Source organism: Macaca thibetana, chromosome 7 (assembly GCF_024542745.1).
Source record: "Macaca thibetana thibetana isolate TM-01 chromosome 7, ASM2454274v1, whole genome shotgun sequence".
Classification (NCBI taxonomy): domain Eukaryota; kingdom Metazoa; phylum Chordata; class Mammalia; order Primates; family Cercopithecidae; genus Macaca; species Macaca thibetana.
Window position 1 is genome coordinate 144715214 of NC_065584.1, and position 26483 is coordinate 144741696.

At 42.5% G+C, this 26483-nt stretch overlaps 2 protein-coding genes across 4 annotated transcripts in view; both read right to left on the reverse strand.

The window, feature by feature from the left end:
* BNIP2 (BCL2 interacting protein 2) overlaps positions 1-26483 on the reverse strand; it is a 1133240-nt gene that overhangs the window by 679136 nt on the left and 427621 nt on the right. The window lies entirely within an intron of this gene.
* The window catches only part of ANXA2 (annexin A2), a 49462-nt gene continuing 48905 nt past the window's right edge, over positions 25927-26483 (reverse strand). For all 3 annotated transcript variants that reach the window (XM_050797280.1, XM_050797279.1, XM_050797281.1), the window contains exon 13: positions 25927-26268. In XM_050797280.1, the coding sequence (XP_050653237.1) occupies positions 26209-26268 (60 nt within the window). In that variant the 3' untranslated portion in view covers positions 25927-26208. The remainder of the gene's footprint in view (positions 26269-26483) is intronic.

The following is a 26483-nucleotide window of genomic DNA, read 5'->3' on the forward strand; positions in this document are numbered from 1 at the left end:
TACAACACTCACCATCTGGGTGATGGGTACAGTAACAGCCCAGACTTCATTACTGTGTAACATATGCATATACGAAATCCACACTTGTACCCCCTTAATATATAAAAATTTTTAAAAATAATTTATCTGTGTGGGGAAAGTGGTGTGGAGAGGGTCTCTCTCTGTTGCCCTGTTGCCCAGGCTACAGTGCAGCAATACAGTCATAGCTCACAGCTGTCTCAACCTCCTGGACTCAAGCAATCCTCCCATGTCAGCCTCCAGAACAGGTGGGACTACAGGCATGAGCCACCATGCCCAGCTAATTTTAAGTTTTCTTTTTTTTTTTAGAAACAGGGTCTCACTATGCTGCCCGGACTGGTCTTGAACTCCTGGCCTCAAGCGATCCTCCTGCCTTGTTTTCCAAAAGTGCTGGAAGACTTGGTGCAGAGCGAGATGGCAGATAGAAGGCTCCGCTGACCATCCACTCAGCAAGTCCACCAATTTAACATCTACACCAGCAGCACTGGCATGAGTCACTGCACCTAGCTGGGATTACAGGTCTGAGTCACTGCACCTGGCCAATTTACCATTTTAAATGATTGCACAGTATTCTACTGTTGGTACCAGAATTGCTTTAGCTACTCTCTACTATTGGATATTTAGACTGCTTTCAATCTTTTAGCTATCATAAATATTATAATATTCTATTCACAAAGCTCTTCAACCTAGTCCAATTGTTTTTCCAGAATAATTTCCTAGACGTGGAATTGTTGGATCAAAGGGTGTGCATCTTTAAGACTTTGATATCTATTACCAAATTGCCCTCCAGAAAGGTTGTACCATTAAACACCACCATTTCCCCATATCATCACCCTCACTGCATAGAAGCACTCTTTTTCCTCTTTGCATTTAGTATTTTTACATTTCAATGGGCCTACTGTAGCTAAAAATTTCGTTTATGACAGCATCTTTTTTAGAAGTAATGACACTTGCTGAAATTAGGCAGTTTTGAGCTGTGCCATAATTCTAGTTTTGGTGTGGGGGCATCAGTGCTTCTCAGACTCTACCATGCCTTGAGGATCTTGTTAATTGCAGATTGACTCATTAGGTCTGGGTTAGAAACTGAGTTGCTGCATTTCTAACAGGCGCCAGGGAACACCAATGCTGCTGGTCCAAGTGCTACACTTTGAGGAGCTTGAGCAATTCACTGAACTGCAAAGGGCCTCTGTTTACCCATCTGTGAAATGAAAAGCTTGGAGTATTCTGTCTTTAAATGCCTTCTTTTTCCACCCCACCCTCCGCCCCCAAGGCGGAGTCTCACTCTGTCACCCAGGCTGGAGTGCAATGGCACGATCTTGGCTCACTGCAACTTCCACCCCAGGGTTCAAGAAATTCTCCCACCTCAGCCCCCGGAGTAGCTGGGATTACAGGCACCGGCCACCATGCCCGGCTAATTTTTGGATTTTTTAGTAGAGATGGGGTTTCTCCATGTTGGTCAGGCTGGTGTTGAACTCCTGACCTCAGGTGATCCACCCGCTTCGGCATCCCAAAGTGCTGGGATTACAGGCCTAAGCCACTGCACCCAGCCTAAGTTCCTTATCTCCAACAGCGAAAGAAGTTGTCCGTTGCGCAAATATAACTAGGTGCATCCCGAATTTCTTTTCACTAGGACAATTGTGAATACCTTCTTCCCTTCATCCCACAGGACTGCCCGCAGGTCCACAATGAGGAAAGAAAGTGTGAGGCCAACCAAGAAGCCGGCATTCAAGTAGCCACATCTCAAAGGAAAAAACACCCCTGAAACAGAACAGTCTGCTCCAACTGACATTTCTCCTGGTAGTGCATGATTATAACGATGTACATCATTTCCTCTTCCCAAAAGGAATAGATTTAACAAGAACCTAGGGCTAATTCACCCATTAAGGCAACAAAGAGTGAAATAAGGGAGGAGAATTGACAGAAATATTGCATCTCTAAATACCTTGCCAAAGAACCTGCGGAAGTCTGCTCTCGGCACAGGGAGTTTCAGCGTCCTCGACAGAATTTGACTTGTCCTGGCTACTCCCTTCTGTTCGTTTCTCCCGCATGCTTTTCTGCAACACTAAAAGGTGGGCAGAAGGACATCATCACCCTGAACGCCTGAGCTGACTCCAGTGGCTGCCTAAAATAACGGGGAATCTATACACATCTTTTCTTGTTTACCAATGGTGTGCAAATGCTGCCATGCTAGTTCTGTAAGAACATCAAACATGTATTATCCAATCTCATAAAAGACACACTGTAAATGCTCTCTAGTTCACTTACATTATCAGATAAGACTGTGAGTGGCTGTTGGATTCAATTCTCTATTTTTGCAAGACTGGGCCGGAATTATTTATTTTTAGTAACAATGCATTCTCCCCACCTTCAAATATTTTTCTCGTCCTTCTTTCCTTTTACTGGAAGAGAGTTTCATTTGTTCACAAAACTCTTTTTCTCACTTTAATTTCCTTCAAATTCAGTCCATTTTGACTCCTAAGGAAACTTTTATGTTTAAAAAAGAACCAAACTCCTTTGCTTTTCTCTTAGATGGATGATGCCCTGCCCTGCTCTCCAGCAGCCCCTTCAAAGTTAGGAGGTTTTGTTTCTTAAATTAGGCCAGAACTCGTCATTCTGATCAACTCCAACTCCCATCAAGGACATCGGCTAATCTGTCAGAACCTAAAATAAAATAAAAATAAATCCACGAGCAGTGTCTTCCACTTTTAATGTCGATCCTGCTGGGTACCCCCCTTCCTTTCTGCAATGGAAGAACCCCCTTCCGTTCTGCAAGCCTGTGTGTGCCCCCCTCGTTTGGAGCCATTTGCAATCTCTTGCACTCCCATTTCAAAGTGGAGCCCCAGCCAGGATGCGTTTCTCTGAAGAGCTGCTACCCTAATTCCTCCCCCTCACTTCGAAGCTTGTCAGGGGGACCCAAGCAATAAGAAGGTCAACAGGAAAACAAATCCCACCTTATTAAGTCTTGTTTGATCTTAAAACCACATCATCCGAGATTTCAGCGACATTGTGCTGGCTCTGCACAAGAGGAACAGAGTTTTCTTATGAAAATACATCAGACAAGCACACAGAAGAAAAAGAAAATAGATGTGCAACTGTTAAAATGTTCCAGAGCCTTACATGTGGCCGGCGAGCTCAGCAAAGGACACTGCTTTCTTTTTCTCTCTTCTTTAGTCTTTTATTCCCTACTCTCTATTCTCCTTGCAGCAGAACAAATATTTTTCTTTCAACAAATATTTTTAAGGTGCTACTTTTCCATTAAAGATGCTTTATTTCTTTTCTGTGGTGGGGTTTTTGTTTTCCGCACTAAAATGATAACGACACTGAAGATGGCAAAGTGAAGCCCTAGGAATAGCCTTGCTACAATCCATCAGCTGTGATAATATCAAGATGAATATATTGTCAGGAATCTGTATGTAGCATTTCATTTATCCTACCCGCTCTCCTAGGAGCGGCTCCCCCGGGGATTACATTATTATTCAAGCTTCCTGGACTCACTCCAAATGCATATTGCAACTACAATTCAAAGGGAAACTTATAAAAGGTGATAGGAAATAGACCTGCTACAGAACATTTTTTTTAAATTAACCTTTTCAGAGTTTAATTCCATCCTATATACCTATAAATGGAGCAGCTTTCAGGAACTAAAAACTAATCCTATAGTAATAACACAAAGCTCGATTTCTCATTCCATGCGATCATTAATATTGCTTTAAAAATCACGAGAAATCTCTTCAACTTCTTAAGCTTTGTAATTCATTTCTGTACACCAATTCAAGAAACCTCATCAGTTTAGGTGGCCTTTTTGCAACACCATCCAAGGCACGCAAATATTTGGAATTTTTACCTTAGGTCAGAGTTTAAGAAAAAAATGATTTCTCATTTCCAGAAAGGATTTATGAATGTAGAAAAATGCTTTTGTGACAGTGACACGTTTATGTTACCTAATTCACAAACAAAATAAACTATATAGAATATATGAAGTAAAAATCAAAAGGAAACAAGAGAAAGGATTTTATATAAATGGTGGAGAATTTTTAAGTAAAAAAAAAATCTTGTTACGTCCTTAACATTTTAAAATCTTGTTACATCCTTAACATTTTTTTTCTATAACCCAGTTTCAATATTCCAACCAAATGTAAGATGGAAGAGCTTTGATTTGAGAGAAAAAAAAATCTTTTGAACATTGATCGACATGTGATTTGTGCAATTATTTAACCTGGATTTAACTCCCTCTACACTATGCTCAAATCACTTGATTGACTGAGATGCTGTTTCCATTGAGCTGGGTTTACAATTATCTTTAAACAAGCGAAACTTCAAAGGCTGCTCAATGGGTATTTTCCGTTCTTCATTAGAACTCGTAAATGTATAACCTGCATATAAACAAGTCACTCTACCTAATTAAATGGAATCTCTTCCTCTCTATTAAAAATTTAGAAGTGCTGCCTGGGTATAAACATGTCATCTCAGAAGGCAGGAGGGGAGACCCTCTTAATGTCCATGAATAACCAGCTGAATCTCCTTTAAGCAAAGCCACGTTAATAACAGCACAGACACACATAAATTATTCTAATTATTGTATTATCAGTAAAGATTGGTTAAATGGAAAGGGTGTTCATTTTTGGCAATTATGCCCTCAAGTTTTATCTGACTACTAGCAAAATGCGGACCAGGGTTTTCGTTTACTTCAGAGACCATCACATAGCTTCTTGCCCACTTTCTTTTTCAAACATCTGTATCTTAGAAGAGATAATGGAGCATTTTCTTTGATGGCCATGTCTAGACTGAAAAATGGGGCTTTTATCACATTTCTAGACTTAGAACTCTCAGGAAAATGATCCATAAAAGCTCTAGCTTGGAAATCAAAATGCTCTTAAAGCGTTCTGAGTTTGTGTTGTTTTGTTTGTTGGTTAAAGGAAGAAAAGCTTCTCAAAGTCCTTGTCCCTTTTTTGAAAACTGATGGAGAAATTATAAAGCACCTCCAGCTAATCAAAACAGTTTACCTTGAGCTCGGGATTTACTGCTGTAGCTCCCAACCTTCTTCTTTTTTTTTTTTAAAAAAAAAAGGAAAAATTCTTTTCATAAAGTTTGAAACAATATTTGTGACATTAAGCTTTATCTCATAAGACCAGACAGAAATTGCAGCATGTAAATGTTTGAAAAGGAGATGTAGATTTTTTGAGCTATGAGGTGCTTTGTTGGAGCGACCTCTTGTGGTCAAATGTCATCCATACAACTTTAGAGTCACATTTTTTTAAAGGACACGTTTGACAAACCCACAGCAGCGCAATTTTGACACACGTTGCAATTCAGAATTGAAAGTTTGGTATCTTGTTGGATTTTGTATCCTCTCCTATTCTCCAGAAACACCTTAAAATGCACTCGCTCAAGCAAACAGGAATTCATGAGAGCTCCTAAATATACGAGAACTCTTAAAGTACACAAAAATGAGGCACAAATGCAAAGCAATGCTCCTTACTGATTTGGGAACAGAGAAAGTGTTCCTCATGAGGTGGCACCTCTCCCCACGTGTCCTTCAACTGGTCATGGGAGGGACAGTTTTTTCCCTGGCATGAGCACCACCGTCAGATGCCAACAGCATGAGATGTAGCGGCTGCAGGCTGGGTGGATCGTGTCATTCATCACTGCCCCTGTGATGTCGAGTGCACCCATCTGCAAGAAGAAGGTATATCCCCAGTGCAGCAAGGGTCCCAGAGGCCTCAGTTCGTGGATGGAAGTGAGTATGGCTTTTCTCTGATACCTACTCCAACAGGGAATTCAAAGTGAGGGGAAAATATTAAAGGGAGTTATTATATTCAAATATTTCCATAATTTGTCAACTGTAAAATACATGTCATTTTTATGGCTTCAACATAATCTACTTAGAAGCCTCAACAAAGATAAGGATCTTCGTGAAAATCTGTGTTAAAAATGATTGACAAATGAGGGTTTCTCTTTGATACCTCAAAGTTTTAGGTCTTGAAGGGACTCTGCGCATTATAGATTTCAAACTTTTCATTTTACAGATTAGAAAGAAAACAAAGAGGCTGGGCGCCGTGGCTTATGCCTGTAATCCCAGCACTTTGGGAGGTCGAGGTGAGCAGATCACTTGAGGCCAGGAGTTCAAGACCAGCCTGGCCAACATGGTGAAACCCCGACTCTACTAAAAATACAAAATTAGCCAGGCGTGGTAGTTGGTGCCTGTAATCCCAGGTGAAGGCAGAACAGTTGGTTGGACCTGGTTGCAGTGAGCCGAGATCACACCATTGCACTCCAGCCTAAGTGACAGTGAGAGAAAGAAGGAAAGAAGAAAGGAAGGGAGGAAGGGAGGGAAGGAGGGAGGGGAGAGAGAGGGAGGGAGGGAGGAAGGAGAGAGAGAGAGAAGAAAAGAAAAGAGAAAGAAAGAAAAGAAAGCACAATGAGGGATAGGGACCTACCCAAGGTCTCCTGGTAGAAAGGAGCAAACTTGGGATGGGAAGGGAGTGTCTCAGCTGTAGTTAACGTGGCCCACCCTCCTTGACTCCATCTTGCCAAACAGTTTTCTAGCATCCAATTCCTCACACTAGCCTGAAGTTCCCAATTTGCCTCAATTGACCCTACACTTTGCCTAAAACTTCTGTCCTGCTACTGATTGGTCCATCCTGGCTCTTTCCTCATAATGATAAATAAATGATGACCATATTCTTTAAGATTCTTTAAGATAAGACTAGCTGCATTTGAAAACCAGATAATATAAAGCATCCTCTCTGGAAATTTCTGTTTGTTTGTTTATGTACTTTCTCGTACGTAAGAAAAAAGAAAACAAGAAAAAAAATTTCTTATTTGTTTATATACCATGGACTTGTCACTCCAGAGTCTTATACAAAATAGAGTATGGAAATAAACTAATAATGTGCATTTTTATTATAAATACCAATTTTAGCACATCCCAATGACTGATTTTATAGATTATTAGGAAGTAGCTTTTAGTCATTTATGAAATATATTATGAAAATAAAAGCCCATCGAATTATTCATCGTAAGTAAAAAAAAAAAAAAAAAAAAAAAAAAAAAAAAACTGAAGAAAGGTCTTTGATCAGCTGCCCTAAGGTTTTCAGCTAATATATGGCATAGAAATGTGTAAGGGGTTCTGGGAGATTGATGGACCGCCAAGATCTGAGATGGTTGTGGTCGTCGTAGATATCCCCACAAGATGGCGCTCTTCTTTACTTTCGATTCATCTTCATTTTAAAAAGTGATTTTCAAACAGTCTCAGAATAAAATAGAATCATGAAATATGTAGATGGTTTCATATATTCTCCTGTTTAATGTTGCAACATACATCGCAGTTATAAAAATCAGCGCCCCCCTACCCCACCCTGTCAGGAGGGGATCCCCGCCTGGATCCCCAAGGGTCTGGTGAGGGGTGTTGATGGTGCTCTTAGGAAATGCCAGGACTTGGGAGAAAGGGAGTGTGTGGGGTGGGGATGTGTGTTGCAAGATTCTGTTTTTCTTAAAAGGTGAATTTAGTCTTAAAAGTATGTTAGTAAGCTTTTCTCATATATTAAGGGTTTTCTATCATCAAGGCTAAAGCAGAGGCTTCCCAATCACAGCCCCTTCCTCCAGAAAATTCCCCTCCTGAAGGGACTTTGCTGTCTATATCCCTCCCTCCCACAGCATTTCCTTGCCTGGGCTACTGGAATAACAGCGGATTCATAACTCTCTTTAGAAGGCAGCAGACAACATCTGATTTGGCAGGAAAATGGGTAAAAAGAAAATAACACGTGGAAGTTATTCAAAAACCTCATGGATTGGGGCTAGAGTTCTCAATGCGTGCCCCCACCTTCTCTGGTTCCAAAAACTAGACTGAAATATTTTGCTAATAAAGAAATTGATGCTGGCTTGTCAACAAATGAGGCTGGAACAATTGCATGATGCAAAGACAGTAGCCTAGAGAAAGACCTTATACCTTACATAAAAATTAATTCAGAATGGGCCAGGTGCAGTGGCTCATGCCTGTAATCCCAACACTTTCGGAGGCCAAGGCAGGCAGATCACTTGAGGTCAGGAGTTTGAGAACAGCCTGGCCAACATCCTGTCTCTACCAAAAAATACAAAAATTGGCCAGGCCTGGTGGTACACACCTGTAATCCCAGCTACTTGGGAAGCTGATACAGGAGAATTGCCTGAACCCAGGAGGCAGAAGTTGCAGTGAGCCAAGATTGCACCACTGCAGTCCAGCCTGGGCGGCAGAGTGAAACCCTGTCTCAAAAAAGAAAAAAAAAAAAAAGTCAATTCAGAATGGATCATAGGCCTGAACCTAAAGTGCAAAACCATGAAAACTTCTTCAAGACAATGAAGGAGAAAATCTACACGTCCTTGGGTTTGGTAATGAGTTTTAAAATACAATACCAATAGCACTGTCCATGAAGGAAAAAATTGGTAAGCTGAACTTTACTAAAAGTTAAAACTTCTGCTATGTGAAAGACACCATTAAGAGAATGAAAAGACAAGCCACAGGCTGGAAGAAAATATTTGGAGAACACATATCTGACAAAAGACTCGAATTTAACATCTGAAAGAATTCTTAAAACTCGATAATTGAAAACAACAGAATAAAAAAGGGGCAAGAGATCTGAAAAGACACCTCAATAAAGAAGATATATATGGCACAGAAGGATACAAAAAGGTGTTTAACATCATTTGTCATTAGAGAATTGCAACTGAAAATAATGAAATACTAGTGGGGCCAGGCACAGTGGCTCACGCCTGTAATCCCAGAACTTTGGGATGCCAAGGCGGGTGGATCACCTGAGGTCAGGAGTTCGAGACCAGCCTGGCCAACATGTGGAAACCCCGTCTCTACTAAAAATACAAAAATTAGCCGGGTGTGGAGGCACGTGCCTGTAATCCCAGGTACTCTTGAGGCTGAGGCAGGAGAATCTCTTGAACCCGAGAGGCAGAGGTTGCAGTGAGCCGAGATCGCGCCACTGCACTCCAGCCTGGGTGACAGAGCGAGACCCTGTCTCAAAAAAAGAAAAAAGAAAAGTAACACTACTACACAACTATTATATACTATACAACTATTAGATACTACACAACTGTTAGAGCAGCCACACCAAAAAAATCTGACAATACCAACAGCTGGCAAGGCTGTAGAGTAACAGAAACTCCTCTTCATTGCCAGTGGGAATGCAAAATGGTATAGCCACTTCAGAAGGCAGTTTGACAGTTTCTTACAAAACAGAACAGTCTTTTATCATGGGATCCAGCAATTGTGCTCCTAGATATTTGTCCGAATGAGCTGAAACTTATCTCCCCACAAAAATTTGCACAGGAATGTTTGTAACAGCTTTATTCATAATCACCAAAAACTGAAAGCAGCCAACCTGTCCTTTAATAGGTGAATGGAAAAGCAAACTGTGGTGCATTTATACAATGAAATATCATCTAGCAATAAAAAAAGTAAGATACCAAACCACTAAAAGATATAGATGGCCAGGTGTGGTGGCTCACGCCTGTAACCCCAACACATTGGAAGACCAAAGCAGGAGGATCACTTGAGGTCAGGAGTTTGAGACCAGCCTGGCCAACATAGTGAAACCCCATCTCTACTAAAAATACAAAAATTAGCTGGGCATGGTGGCACACATCTGTAATCCCAGCTACTCTGGAGGCTGAGGCAGAAGAATCACCTGAATGAGGAAGGTGGAGCCAAAATCTCACCACTGCACTCCAGCTTGAATGATAGAGTGAGATTCTATCTCACCAATATTCAACATTCTTTAAGAAAAGAATTTTCAATCCAGAATCTCATATCCAGCCAAACTAAGTTTCGTAAGTGAAGGAGAAATAAAATCCTTTACAGACGAGCAAATGCTGAGAGATTTTGTAACCACCAGGCCTGCCTTACAAGACATCTTGAAGGAAGCACTAAACATGGAAAGGAACAACCAGTACCAGCCACAGCAAAAATATGCCAAATGGTAAAGACCATCCACGCTATGAAGAAACTGCATCAATTAATGGGGAAAATAATCAGCTAACATCACAATGACAGGATCAAATTCAAACATAACAGTATTAACCTTAAATGTAGTTGGGCTGAATGCCCCAATTAAAAGACACATACTGGCAAATTGGATAAAGAGTCAAGATCCACCTGTGAGCTGTATTCAGGAGACCCATCTCACAGGCAAAGACACACATAGGCTCAAAATAAAGGGATGAAGGAAGATCTACCAAGCAAACGGAAAGCAACAAAAAAAACCAGGAGTTGCAATCCAAGTCTCTGATAAAACAGACATTAAACCAAGAAAGATCAAAAGAGACAAAGAAGGCCACTATATAATGGTAAAGGGATCAATTCAACAAGAAGAGCTAACTAACCTAAGTATGTATGCACCCAATACAGGAGCACCCAGATTTATAAAGCAAGCCCTTAGAGACCTACAAAGAGACTTAGACTCCCACACAATAATAATGGGAGACTTTAACACCTCACTGTCAATATTAGACAGATCAGTGAGACAGAAGGTTAACAAGGATATCTAGGACTTGAACTCAGCTCTGCACCACGTGGACCTAATAGACATCTATAGAACTCTCCACCCCAAATCAACAGAATATACATTCTTCTCACAACCACATCACACTTATTCCAAAATTGACCACATAGTTGGAAGTAAAGCACTCCTCAGCAAATGTAAAAGAACACAAATCACAACAAACTGCCTCTCAGACCACAGTGAAATCAAATTAGAACTCAGGATTAAGAAACTCACTCAAAACCATACAACTACATGGAAACTGAACAACCTGCTCCTGAATGACTACTGGGTAAATAATGAAATGAGGGCAGAAATAAAAATGTTCTTTGAAACCAATGAGAACAAAGATGCAATGTACCAGAATCTCTGGGACACATTTAAAGCAGTGTGTAGAGGGAAATTTATAGCACTAAATGCCACAAGAGAAAGCAGGAAAGATCTAAAATCAACACCCTAACATCACAATTAAAAGAATTGGAAAAGCAAGAGCAAACAAATTAAAAAGCTAGCAGAAGGCAAGAAATAACTAAGATCAGAGCAGAACTGAAGGAGATAGAGACACGAAAAACCCTTCAAAAAAATCAATGAATCCAAGAGCTAGTTTTTTAAAAAGATCAACAGAATTGATAGACCACTAGCAAGATTAATAAAGAAGAAAAGAGAGAAGAATCAAATAGACGCAATAAAAAGTGATAAAGGGGATATCACCACCGATCCCACAGAAATACAAACTACCATCAGAGAATACTATAAACACCTCTACACAAATAAACTAGAAAATCTAGAAGAAATGGATAAATTCCCGGACACATACACCCTCCTGAGACTAAACCAGGAAGAAGCTGAGCTCCTGAATAGACCAATAACAGGTTCTGAAATTGAGGCAATAATTAATAGCCTAACAACCAAAAAAAGTCCAGGACCGGACGGATTCACAGCCAAGTTCTACCAGAGATACAGAGAGGAGCTGGTACCATTCCTTCTGAAACTATTCCAATCATCATTTTATGAGGCCAGCATCATCCTGATCCCAAAGCCTCGCAGAGACACAATGAAAAAAGAGAATTTTAGACCAATATCCCTGATGAACATCAATGCAAAAATCCTCAATAAAGTACTGGCAAACCAAATCCAGCAGTACATCAAAAAGCTCAACCACCACGATCAAGTCAGTTTCATCCCTGGGATGCAAGGCTGGTTCAACATATGCAAATCAACAAACATAATCCATCACATAAACAGAACCAGTGACAAAAACTACATGATTATCTCCATAGATGTAGCACAGGCCTTCAACAAAATTCAACACCCCTTCATGCTGAAAACTCTCAATGAACTAGGCATTGATGTAACGTATCTCAAAATAATAAGAGTTATTTATGACAAACTCATAGCCAATATCATACTGAATGGGCAAAAACTGGAAGTATTTCCTTTGAAAACTGGCACAAGAAAGAGATGCCCTCTGTCACCACTCCTGTTCAACATAGTGTTGGAAGTTCTGGCCAGAGCAATCAGGCAGGAGAAAGAAATAAAGCATATTCAATTAGGAAAAGGAAAGGAAAATTCAAATTGTCCCTGTTTGCAGATGACATGATTGTATATTTAGAAAATCCCACTGTCTCAACCCAAAATCTCCTTAAGCTGATAAGCAACTTCAACAAAGTCTCAGGATACAAAATCAATGTGCAAAAGTCACAAGCATTCCTATACAGCAATAACAGACAAACAGAGAGCCAAATCATGAGTGAACTCCCATTCACAATTGCTACAAAGAGAATAAAATACTTAGGAATCCAATTTACAAGGGACATGAAGGACCTCTTCAAGAAGAACTGCAAACCACTGCTCAACAAAATAAAAGAGGACACAAACAAATGGAAGAACATTGCATGCTCATGGACAGGAAGACTCAATATCATGAAAATGGCCATACTGCCCAAGGTAATTTATAGATTCAATACCATTCCCATCAAGCTACCAATGACTTTCTTCACAGAATTGGAAAAAAACTACTTTAAAGTTATTATGGAACAAAAAAAAGAGCCTGCAATGCCAAGAAAGGCCTAAACAAAAAGAACAAAGCTGGAGGCATCACGTTACCTAACTTCAAACTATACTACAAGGCTACAGTAACCAAAACAGCATGGTACTGGTACCAAAACAGAGATATAAACAAATGGAACAGAACAGAGGCCTCAGAAATAACACCACACATCTACAACCATCTGATCTTTGACAAACCTAACAAAAACAAGAAATGGGGAAAGGATTCCCTATTTAATAAATGGTGCTGGGGAAACTAGCTAGCCATATGTAGAAAGCTGAAACTGGATCCTTTCCTTACACCTTATACAAAAATTAATTCAAGATGAATCAAAGACTTAAATGTTAGACCTAAAACCATAAAAACCCTAGAAGAAAACCTAGGCAATACCATTCAGGACATAGGCATGGGCAAGAATTTCATGTCTAAAACACCAAAAGCAATGGAAACAAAAGCCAAAATTGACAAATGGGATCTCATTAAACTAAAGAGCTTCTGCACAGCAAAAGAAACTACCATCAGAGTGAACAGGCAACCTACAGAATGGGAGAAAATTTTTGCAATCTACCCATCTGACAAAGGGCTAATATCCAGAATCTACAAAGAACTCAAACAAATTTGCAAGAAAAAACAAACAACTCCATCAAAAAGTGGGCAAAGGATATGAACAGACACTTCTCAAAAGAAGACATTTATGCAGCCAACAGACACATGAAAAAATGCTTATCATCACTGGTCATCAGAGAAATGCAAATCAAAACCTCAGTGAGGTACCATCTCACACCAGTTAGAATGGCAATCATTAAAAAGTCAGGAAACAACAGATGCTGGAGAGAATGTGGAGAAACAGGAACACTTTTACTCTGTTGGTGGGAGTATAAACTAGATCAACCATTGTGGAAGACAGTGTGGCGATTCCTCAAGGATCTAGAACTAGAAATACTATTTGATCCAGTGATCCCATTACTGGGTATATACCCAAAGGATTATAAATCATGTTACTATAAAGACACATACACACGTATGTTTATTGTGGCACTATTCACAATAGCAAAGACTTGGAGCCAACCCAAATGTCCACCAATGATAGACTGGATTAAGAAAATGTGGCATATATACACCATGGAATACTATGCAGCCATAAAAAAGGATGAGTTCATGTCCTTTGCAGAGACATGGATGCAGCTAGAAACCATCATTCTGAGCAAACTATCACAAGGACAGAAAACCAAACACTGTATGTTCTCACTCATAGATGGGAATTGAACAATGAGAACACTTGGACACAGCGAGGAGAACATCACACACCGGGTCCTGTCATGGGATGGGGGGCAGGGGGAGCGATAGCATTAGGAGAAATACCTAATGTAAAATGTAAATGACGAGTTGATGGGTACAGCAAACCAACATGGCACACATATACATATGTAACAAATCTGTACGTTGTGCCCATGTACCCTAGAACTTAAAAAAAAAAAAAAAAAAGAAAGAAAGAAAAATATACAACATAAGCCTGGGAAATCTTGCAGTGTCAGGAAAGTAAGGAAGTTCTCATTCTCTCTCTTTCTCTGTCTCTCTCTGTCTTTCTCTCTCACACACACACACATACACACACACACACACCCCTACATTGATGTGTCAAAGAGACACAGAAACCAGCTTAAAGAACTCCCAGTGGCCAAAGCTAGAACAATTTGAGCAACAAAAAAAGTAGTATTGGATTATATAACCCAAAGTATAAAATAAATATCCAAAGTATCCAAAGTCCATAGTGATATAATAAATAGCTGAATAAATAAATAAGAAAAAGATAAATATCTTGCTCAGAATTCCAACAAATTAGTGTAGCTACTTCACCTCCAAAGAGGTGGAACATAACCCCCTTCTCCTTAAGTGTGGGCAGTACAGTGGCTTCTTTCCAAAAGGTACAGCGTGGAAGAGGGGCAGGGTTCCCCCGCAGTGGAGACGCCTGAGAAACGCTGCCTCAGCCAGGTGACCAACATTAACTTCACTAATGACAAGTCATGTCAATGGGATGACTCTTGATATAAAAGGATGAAAATGGCATTTTTACCTCTGTGGTCTTCCTCCAAAAAGCATATTACCACAAGCTAATCATGAGATAAATGTCAGACCATTCTCAATTGAGAGAAATTCTACAAAACAGATAAGTCATCTTCAAAATGTCAAGGTCATTACCAACAAGGCAAGCCTGAGAAACTGTCACAGACACAAGGGGCCTGAAGAGACGTGACAACTAAATGTAGTGTGATGTCCTGGATGCAATCCCGGATCAGGAGAAGGACTTAAGGGAAAAACCAAGGACATCTGAATAAACTATGGGCTTCAGTTAATAATAACGCATCAATGTTGGTGTATTAATTGTGACAAATGTATTACACTAATATACCATGTTAACAGGGGAAACTGGGTATAGGGAATACAGGTATTCTGTACTATCTTCACAATTATTTTGTAAATCTGAAACTTTCCTAAAATTCAAAGTTTAGTTTAAAAGATGATGGCAGGCATGGTGGCTCATACCTGTAATGCCAAGACTCTGGGAGGCTGGGGCAGGAGGATCGTTCGAGCCCAGGGGTTTGAGGTTGCAGTGAGCTGTGATTGTGTCGCTGCACTCCAGGCTAGGTAACAGATCGAGACTCTGTATCTAACATTTTCCAATTTGTGCACACACAAAGTTAATGGGTAAATTTTCTTCCATTTTTATTAAAATCCGGGTGCATCCACACTTGCAGAGATGTTGAAGCAGGTTTGGATCCTACCTCTTACTAGCCATGTGACTCTGGGAAAGTCACTGAGCCAGCCTCAGGCCTCACACCAGTCAAAGGGGAATTCAACACCATAAACTATATCAAGCACCCGTACCTGGCACCTCAGAACATGTAACCTCAGAACATTGCTTTTATTAGCTAGCTCCTGTGGATTAGACAACAAAACAAATGTCTGGGTAGTAAATCAATTCAAATAGAAAAACTCAGAATGTACAAAATTCCACACTGAGTCCTTCATCGTGGATGAGAGAATAAAACATTCCTACTCTTAACCCATCAAGTTCCAACATCAGCTCCAGAAAAATATTCAAACCATTATTTACTCCAAGTCCAAACAATACCTTTCAATGAACAGAAAATCCTTCTAGTGGAAGAGATTTGGGAGTTTCTTCTCAATCTGCTCAATCCGACTCCTGGGCTGTCCCTACAACTGGGGTCTTTAGAGCCTGGCTCTAAGTTTGCCCCGAGGCCAGCCATTGGAGAAGGCATTTCTCTTCCCTTCTTTCCATCCTTGCCCTTGTGTCTTTTTTTTTTTTTCTTTGAGACAGAGCCTCTCTTTGTCACCCAGGCTGCAGTGCAGTGGCATGATCTCAGCTCACTGCAATCTCCACCTCCCAGGTTCAAGGGATTCTCATGCCTCAGCCTCCTAAGTAGCTGGAATTACCGGCACCTGCCACCATGCCCAGCTGATTTTTCTATTTTTAGTAGAGAAGTGTTTCACCATGTTGGCAGGCTGATCTCGAACTTTTGACCTCAAGTGATCCACCGGCCTAGGCCTCCCAAAGTGCTGGGATTACAGGCATGAGCCACCATGCCTAGCCTCTTGTACCTCTTTCACTCTGCCTTTTTTTTTTTTTTTTTAAAGACAGAGTCTTGCTCTGTCACCCAGGCTGGAGTGCAGGCACCATCTTGGCCCACTGCAACCTCCGCCTCCCAGGTTCAAGCGATTCTCTTGCCTCAGCCTCCCGAGTAACTGGGACTACAGGTGTGCCACCATGCCCAGCTAATTTTTGTATTCTTTTAGTAGAGACAGGGTTTCACTGTGTTGGCCAGGCTGGTCTCAAACTCCTGACCTCGTGATCCACCTGCCTCAGCCTCCCAAAGTGCTGGGGTTAGAGGTGTGAGCCACTGCGCCCGGCCTCACTCTGTCTTTCCTATGGCTCCTTCACTCCTCCTCCCTCTTCCCAAATCCCCTCTGTATCTCTCTCTCTTCTGATACAGATGGACCAGGCATTCCCTGTTTCATCTCTGCTCCAGATTCAGGTTCTGAGGAGAAAATGAAGTGGACTCAATGACAATCAAACTCTATCCCCTGAGAAGATTAATTTCCACTAGCAAACCTTCTTCTTACATGTTGTTGGGCTAAGAGGGTATGTGTGCCCATCTGTGCCTCGAGGCCAGATTCCAGGAAAAGAGGTAAGCAGAGGTACAAGAAGGAGGGAGAAAAACCCATCACTGTACGTGTCACATCCTAAAAATATTTCATACATAAAATTGAGGCATAATACCTGCTCAAATATGATTAAAATTTCCCACTAGCAAAACTGCTGGATTATATAATAAATGTAAAATGGATCATTATTCTGTGATGTCCCCAGAAGTGACTGACAGGGACTTACTCACAGAAACAAGTGTGAGAAGAACTGCCCGGACCTGCTGGGTGAACATGTCCACGTGGAAGAGAAACTATACAGCCCAGACTTCCTGACCTTCCTAGAATGTTCTAACATTGTGGGGCCAAAACTCCCCCGAATATAGTTGGCTCAATGTTTCCTACAGTTTTTGCTACCATTATTTAATTACAGAGTCATAGTCACATGGTTCCCGGAAGTGCACCTTTATCCTCTCCCTCAAGGAACTGGCCTGTGTTAGGTAACCAAATTAACTGATTTTCAGGAACAAGAGGCATTGGACATCATGAATATTATTTCTCACCCATCTTCAGACTACATACAGCTATCAGCTTGATAAGGTCTAAAATTGATGGAAACATTAAAAAAAAAAAAAACCTGCCTCACTGCCAAGAAAATAAATGATGTTGCTGTATAGGGAACTCATTAACACCTCCCCTCGCATCACCTAAGGTTGAAACACTGTACGATTCCCTGAGGGCTCGCAGAGTCAGGTCTTGCGGTTCACTGACAGAGAGAAAGGCCTCAGGAGGCACATCCAAGGCCATTAAACAAGAGAGCGAGGCAAGAGAACCAAGGAGGTCGAATCCCCAAATGGAAACAGGCCCAAGAAGGAGACAAGCCACACGGCGTCCCTGGAACGATTGTCCAGTGTCCTGCTGGATTCTCCCAAGGCCAAGCAGCGCATAGTGGGAAGACTCCTTCCTAGGTCCACGGGGCCGTCTCTAATCATACACTACAATATGACATGTATTATAGATCTGGTAATATATTACATGTATTTATTTGATTTAGTAAATGCTTCCTTTATACTAAGAATTATACCAGTGACATTACATGTATTGCCTCATTTAATCCTCACAACAACCCTATAAGGTAGATACTATTATTCCCAGGGGGGCAGAGCCATAGAGAACACTAAGCAGGGAGACCCTAGGGAAAAGATTCAGCTTAAGGGGACTCCCAGGCTTCCACTGGGGTTCAAGGGTAACAGCCTTTGTTGCAGGTGAGCCCAAGCCAGAGACAATCATCCTGACTGTCCTATGGCCTCTCACTGGGGACTTACAGCCCCACAGCTGGTCCCAGACACCTTCGACCCAGCAGGCTAACCACTGAGCACCTTTTTTTTTTTTTTTTTTTTTGAGACGGAGTCTCGCTCTGTCACCCCGGCTGGAGTGCAGTGGCCGGATCTCAGCTCACTGCAAGCTCCGCCTCCCGGGTTCCCGCCATTCTCCTGCCTCAGCCTCCCGAGTAGCTGGGACTACAGGCGCCCGCCACCTCGCCCGGCTAGTTTTTTTTTGTATTTTTTAGTAGAGACGGGGTTTCACCGTATTAGCCAGGATGGTCTCGATCTCCTGACCTCGTGATCCACCCGTCTCGGCCTCCCAAAGTGCTGGGATTACAGGCTTGAGCCACCGCGCCCGGCCACCACTGAGCACCTTTAACCCTGTAGACTTTATTTGATGGACATAGGGATTGATTTATTAATCTATGAGGGGGAGCCCCTCAAAACTTCTAGTATTGAACCCAGAATTGCATCGTAAAATACGTCAAAAGTACATTAATGACCCACCTTATCTGGTTCTTCCAGTTAAACGCTTACTTATATTCAGCCTCCAGTTATGTTGCGCACTTTCTCATACCCTGTTCAACAGTCCCCACTCCACATTCCCTTCTTTAAGAGCCATATTCTCTGTCGAAGAAATGATAAATGAATATAAAATCAGGTATGCTAAAGGATTGATGGATCACCCCTTCCAATTAATTTTTTTTTTTTCCTGAAGACAAATCTTAATGCCAAGACCAATGTCAAGGGGGGGAGTCTCTGGCAGAGAAATGGATGGATGGGGGAGGGAAGGACAACGTTGTTATCTGGTCTTTGGACTTAAGTAGCACATTCTTTATGCCAAACGAACAACTTGTGTCATCATCTCTGAATTCATCAGTGGCAGGCAGGTTATTTACAGTAAGGTGAGGCAGGCAAGGGGCCGCAGCAAATGTTCTCAGTAGGAGCAAAGAGTCACCAGCGATGATAGAAAGACAGCAGAGGTCCTCGGATACAGTGGTGGGATAGTCCAAGCACCAGGGCAGGGCCTGCCCTTTAAGAAATTGCTGTCCTTATTGTGCAAACACTCCTCCAGGAGGCAACTGAGCGGAGCGGGACAGGGAATCGCAGGAGGGGTTCTGGGGCATGGGGAGAAGGGTAATGCAAGAACAGGGCTTCCGAGTAGCTGGGAGATGAGGTCAGCTCCCGGAGCACAGCAGTCTCAGCCCCCACATGGCCGGGGTTATCAGAGGGGGAGAAAGCATGAGCCCCAGGCACAGCTCACTCCTTCCCAGAGTGGTAAGGAGGCCAACAGAGTCTCGGGAGCAGCAGGAGGCACAGCTGAGTCAACATTCCATGCCCAGGCCGGGATGAAATGAGGGAGGACCAGGACTGAATTTCTATGTGGAGATTTGGAGGCCTTGGCCAAAGGAAGAAATAAATGACACACAGGCTAAGAAGAAGGCTAACATACCTTACCTTACTCTGTAGCTATCACTATGAGAAGTCACATGTCAATTACATGGAAACCTCATATTACAACAGAACTGGCTGCCCTCACCCCCGCCACGCTGATGCACATCTGTAGTCCCAGCAACCCAGGAGGCTGAGTGGGGAGGATCATTTGGGGCCAGGAGTTTGAGGCTAGAGTGCAGTGTGATGATGCCTGTGAATAGCCACTGCACTCCCTCCTGGGCAACACAGCAAGACTGTGTCTCTAAGGAAGAAAAATAGAAGTGGCAATTATGTCACTAAGGGGTTGAAAAGTGTGGATTCTATTACCTCTTTCTTTGCTTTATCTATGCTCTGAAATCATTTGCTGTGATTTCTTTGTTTTCACAGCAGCTCAAAACACAGTATCTGGGTGCAAACTTCATTTTCCTTTCCTCGTTTCATGAATCTGATGGGAACCTGTGTTCCCTACTGACACATAAAATTTCACTAAGGCTCTTCAAAGCACAAAGTTAGCTCTAAATTATGGGGCCCTAAGGTGTCTGAAATACTTCCTATGATTTGTCTGGGAAAGATATTGTAGATCATCAAAAGTCAAAAAGAAAACAAAGTCAGGAACTACACTTAAAAAGATTCCCGTCCAGCTTCCCATTGTTGGAGGTGGGCTGTTCTGGTAATCGGAGAAGAAATTGTATCAAATCAGACTGAGATTAGAAAATAGGCTTTGACATTGAGCAGGACCTCATTCCCCATTCCCATGCTCAGTTATGAAGACTTTTCCAGGGATACCCAATACTGTTGTGGTCAGTTTTTGATCTCCTGCAAACACTCGACTTCCCAATCAGCGGTCAAACACTCCAGGTGATATGTAGGGGCAGGGCACCATTTCCCATCACCTGGGAACCTCCTCTCTCCATCTCTGTAAACACCATTTTCCCATCACCTGGGAACCTCCTCGCTCCATCTCTGTAAACACCATTTCCCATCACCTGGGAACCTCCTCTCTCCATCTCTGTAAACCCAGCTCTTCCAGGGAGAGGTTATTTGCTTTTCCCTTTCACCCCAGAGCCCACTCCTTTGAGATAATCCAGGTATACATCCTGGATTGAACTAGACATTGAAAAACCAAAAGCCACCTTAACGCTCCCGTGGGGCGAGGAAGGCCTCACTGTGGCTGCCTAAAACCCAACTCCTCTTTGAGAATGGGGAGGAAAAACTGCTTCTTGCTCTTTCTCATGAGCTTTCTGTCAAGGAAACAAGAGCTGATTCTCAAATGGGTCATCCTGCCAATTATATTAACAGCAATCCGTTCCAACTGGGGTTTCAGGTGATTTCCGTTTTCTTCTTCACACTTTCCTGTATTTTCCAACTTTCTGCAATGATTATATAATCCTCTCCCAAGAAAACCATACCAAAAACAACAACAACAACAACAACAAAATCCAGCTTTATGGATTGCCTCCTTGAGCCTGTAATCCCAGCACTTTGGGAGGCCGAGGTGGATCGCTTGAACTCTAGAGTTCGACACCAGTCTGGGCAACATGGCAAAACTCCATCTCTATAAAAAAATACAAAAATTATCTAGGTGTGGTGGTATGCACCTGTAGTCTCAGCTACTCAGGGGACTGAGGCAGTAGGATAGCTTGAGCCTAGGAGGTCAAGGCTGCAGTGAGCCACGTCCATACCACTGCACTCCACCCTGGGTGACAAAGCAAGGATTCGTCAAAAAAAAAAAAAAAAGAACAAAAAAATGGATTGCCGCCCCTAGAAACCTTCCAGGTGCTTCTCTTGGATGCAATCAGCTACTCTTGACCCCCAAGTGCCTGTGGTTGTCCCAATTACAGCCCTTGTTATTCTGCTTGGCTGGCTTTGCCTTGTTCCTACTCTCTCTTATCTCCTTATCCCTAGTGCTTTGTTCAGGGACCAGCACATAGGAGGTATGTCTATTGAATAAATGAAGTCAGTGAATGAATACATGGATGACTGAGGACCAGTATTACCTGCAGAACTCTAGATTTTAACAAACCTTCATAGTCATGTATCAGCCCATGTCTATTCAGACAAAGCCAATTCATGGAGACAAGATGGTTCTCCAAAGCCCAAGACTCCATGGTAAAATTTGAAATCTGGCAATCTCAGAGTAACAAAGACTTGTTTCAAACATTTCTCTGTTCCTAATCCAAACTCCTTGCTATTTCTTGGATTAATTAATCTTTACACATTTACTTGAAAGCACAATTACCTTGGGCTACATATTAGTTCATTCTCACACCTACTGTAAAAATACTACCCGAGACTGGGTAATTTATAAAGAAAAGAGGTTTAATTGACTCACTGTTCTACATGGGTGGGCAGGCCTCAGGAAACTACAGTCATGGCAGAATGTGAAGGGAAAGCATGAACCCTCTTCACATGGCGGTAGGAGAGAGACGTGCAAGCCGGGGAAATGCCAGACAGTTGTAAAACCATCAGATCTCATGAAAACTCACTATCACAAGAACAGCATGAGAGAAACCCACCCCTGTGATCCAATCACCTCCCTCCCTCCACACGTGGGGATTACAATTCGCGATGAGATCTGGCTAAGGACACAGAGCCAAACCGTATCAGGCTGTCATGGATTATAGCTGAGAAAGTTCCAATTTGTCCTCACCTACGGTTTAAAAACATCAGCCACCCCCGCAGCCAGGTTCCACTGGTACTACATGTTTTTTCTGGTTTGTTTCTTATTGGTAGAGACCTGATGGTTCAACTACAAGTCAGCAAGGGGGTGAGGGGTGCGTTGGAGGAGGGCCATGATCATCCCTAAATATTTAGCTCATTTCCTTCACTGATTTTAGGGGCACAGGAAAGCCCTCTTGTATCCCAACCATTCATTTCCTAACTCTTCTCATTCCTGTAATAGGAGGACAAAACTTCCATTCCAAGAAAGAAGATAGAGTGGGTCCTGTAGACTCATCCCAGGGAAAAGGACATGGGCTAACAGCCACACCAAGAAGTAACTGGGAGATGCCCGGAGCAGTAAGGCGGCCAACAGATTCCTGGGAGCAGCAGGAGGCACAGCTGTCCTACAGAACCTGTAAGGAGACCAGAAAGACTTAAGTCTACCTTTGACGCCCTCCCAGTTTTGTCCAGAGCTTGCCTGGCTTTTGCACTGAATGCAGGCTATTTAAAGCTGGAATTGTTGAGTTTGGATTTCTATCAGGGGTTTCTATCTGGTTCCCTCTCCTCTAACATTCTACTGTGAGGAACAAGACCGAGAGGCCCGATTAGGGACACAGAGCTGGGAACAGCACAAATGCAAAAGACGACTGGCAAAGGGGGAAAGGGTGGTTTCGGGAAACCTGCTGACATAGGGAATGCTGTTTTTCTGCAGAAATGCTGCCTTCAGTGGACAAAATTCAGCCACAATCAAGCTAATTGAATGCACAAATGTAATATTTTTCCAGGGCACCTCCAATTTAATGCTTGATGAAATTGTGTCTTTCGCATATATTTACAAAACCTTTTCTTCATCCAGAAATGTCTGTTAAAATTGCTTGTAGATGCTGAGATAGCAAATCACTCTTCTAATGTAATGAGATAAGTCATCTCTATAAACTTTGCTTGCTCAAATGTACTCACATAAACGAAATCAGGCTACAAGCTTTTTTCAATAAATAGAATGAACAACTAGAACTTGATGGCTATAGCATGTTCTGCCTCATTGCTAAGGGATGTTTAAAATTGCTCGCACTCTCTCCTCTCTCTCACAGCCGAGTTTTCATTTTGGTAGTTGATGGAAAAAGGAGGTCGAATAAACTGATGTGGATAAGAAGCCAAAGCCGTTTGTCAAAACACAGAAAGAGGACTGGAGACGGGAGTCATTTAAAGACTAAAAACTGATTTAAAAGATTTCTGTCCTCAAATCATTTGTCTTGCTAAATGTAGCCATTTTGTGAGCCTGGTTTTCCCTGCCTTAGCTATCTTTACTAATAGTTTATACCATGGGAACTTCACATACTGGGGAAGATTCGTACATACAGCCATTTGTTCATAGCCCAGTAAAACTGGTCTGAAAATCAAGAGTCCATGGAAAAGTCAAGATCTTTCTGGGTTCACTCAATTGTTTCTAAATAAGATTTGCCTTCTAACTTTTTAATCTGAAAGACAACTCTGTAGCAAAAGGCCGAATAGATCATCTCACACACACCTAGGTCACAATATAGGGCTGTCGAGTATGGCTGCACAGGTTGTGCACTGCACAACACCAAGGGAGATACCATTCACATAGACTAGAACAGGATGAGTGTTCTCTGGGGTTGTGCAACATGATGGCCCTGCCCAGCCCCACCAAGGCAGGGAGAAAAAAATCATGTTCTCAATCACAGTGTTATAGTGCAATAAGTTTTCATAGCTACATTGCATCAATTACCTTTTATTCCTCAAAGAATAAAATCAAAGTTCTTGTTACCAACTCACAGCCTGCCAGGTACCCTTTTCCTTCTCTTTGCAAAGTAAAATTTCTGGGGAGAATAGTCAAACCTCCAGATGGTTCTCTTTATTCAAGAAACAGTTTGAAGAGCTTGACTGAGGAGGACAGGCTGAAATCCAGAAGAAAATGGGACCAAATTCCAAGTGCCCTGGTTGTGAGTTTTGAAAACACTGGACTGCCATTGCTTTGTATAGAGGAAAGACAGTAGACAGTGTTTGAAACAGTTCTCCAAGCACCTTTCCTATGTTGGCCTGCCCTTTGGGCTTTCCCACATACCTGCTGGCCACACCAGTGGCCAGACTGTCCTGGGCACAGTGGGAGCATAAGTTTCCCCACATTCACCCCATGGCCTTGTCTTCTCCACACCACTGCTTCCTTTGCAGCCTGAAACACACGTATGATTGAGAAGTAACAATGCCTAAATGTTTACTGATCTGAAACATTGCTCCTGACAGCCTCTGTCCAGCCCTATCAATTCTGAGTTCAATATAATTTAGGGTTAATGAGAAAGGTCCTGCTTCTTAGGCAGTTCCTTCAACTCTGCCCCAAGCACACAGAGCAGTATATTTTGAGATTTGAGGCATCCATTCTAGTATGTATAGGCAGGACACATTTGATAAAATACCTGATTTTTGCATAATCTGCCTTTTAAGGACTATCTCAGGGGCTTTACAGGTACGTTATGGGCCACTAGTGACCCAAGAGCCACGCTCCATCCAAATTTCCATCTAAAGTGTGCCGAAGGGCCAAAATAGCAAGCCAGTCAGCTCACGGCTTTATTTGGTTTGGTCAATGCCATGTTGTTGCAACTATTGTTTGAATTGAATTTGAATGCCTCAAGCAAGGCAGGCATTCCCCATTTTCCCCAGACTCCCTACTTCTGCCCAACCTGCCCATTTCATACATTCATTTCCATTACCTACCTAGTCCCTGCAGATGACTGAGTGGGCCCTGCATCAGCCAGGTGCCAAAAATGAGTAGTTGACACATCCTCCACTGAGGAGAAGGGTTAGGGGGACTCATCAACTTCCCCTCACTCCCAGCCCTACACCCTGCTTAGGGGAAGCACTTGTATAAAAATGAATCTGCAGAACCCAGGACTGGCAGCCTGGGGACAGTACCTTCACATTTATGAACACAGATAGATATATACACATATATACATGCATATGCAGTCTATCCATGAAAATATACTGGAAACCAGGCGACTCCAGGGAAGGCCACTGGCTGGTGCGGGGGAGACATAACTTTCACCGAACAGAAAAATGTCTCTGAACTTTTTGACATGTGTACCATTTTATGAGTGACCTGTCATTCATTCCCAGACCCCTAAAAACCTGCCTGGAGTGCTTTCTCCCCGCTGTAAAACCTCACCTTAGATTTTAGGGTGCAGCTCATATGGTTCCTTTTCTGTCATCTTTCTCAATCCTCCCAGTCAAAAGAAATCCCTTCTCTGTGCTCCCCGTCGGCTTGTGTCGGATCTCCTTTGCCTGCCCCACCCTGCCCCACTGCTCTCCCCAGTTTGTGGCTGCCCGTGATGCTTGTTTTCACCTAATTAACCTGTAAAAAGATAAGCAGATGAGGTGTCCCCTCTGGGATCCTTTTTCTCCCCCATAGGTCCTCTCATGCCCTGGGCACATACTGCTGCCCAACAGATCTTTCTATCATAATGGAAATGTTCCCTACCTGTGCTGTCCAGATATACTAGCTGCTGACCACATGTGAACCCTGAGCATTCGAAATGTGGGTTGTGTGACTCAGCAACTGAATTTTTTATTTCATTTAAATGTAACTTAAAATAGTGACACCCGGATAGGGGCAACCATGTTGTATAGCTCAGTCCTAGAGCTTTCTTCCTCGAGGGACAGCCTCACCAGCTGAACACCAAGCACGTTTAATTTTCCAACAATGAAAGCAGGGCCACAAAGCACATGTTTCTAAAGTACAAATTCAGTTTATTCATCTGTTTCTGACACAGTACACAGGAGGCAAAGTGTTTCACATCATGGACTTCACTTCCAGCTCCTTGGAATGTTCATTTCTTTGGCTTACAGGAGAGACTAGACAGGAAGGCCAGGCAATGCTTAGGCAACTAAAATGAGGTTGGGGGCAATGCTAATGTCACCCTCACAGGGACTGTGAGTCGCAAGCTGGTTTTCTAGACCTGTTAGCTGGAAGCATGGCGAGCACCATTTCTGGACGCTCAGGCTGTGTCGGGCTTCAGTCGTCTCCACCACACAGGTACAGCAGCGCTTTCTGGTAGTCGCCCTTCGTGTCTTGCTACAAATGGCCCAGGAGAAAAAGAAATGCGGTATCAGAAAAAAGCCCAGACTCCTCAGTAACACAGAAATAGCCTCGATGCCCAACGAAGCCTCTCCCACGACAAAGAGAAGACTCTTCAGGAGACCTGCCCTGACACAAAGGCCTGGAAGGCCACACCCAAACCACTGCCAGGGAAGCCTCTGGGAGTGTGGTCGGAGGAGGTGCTGGGGAAG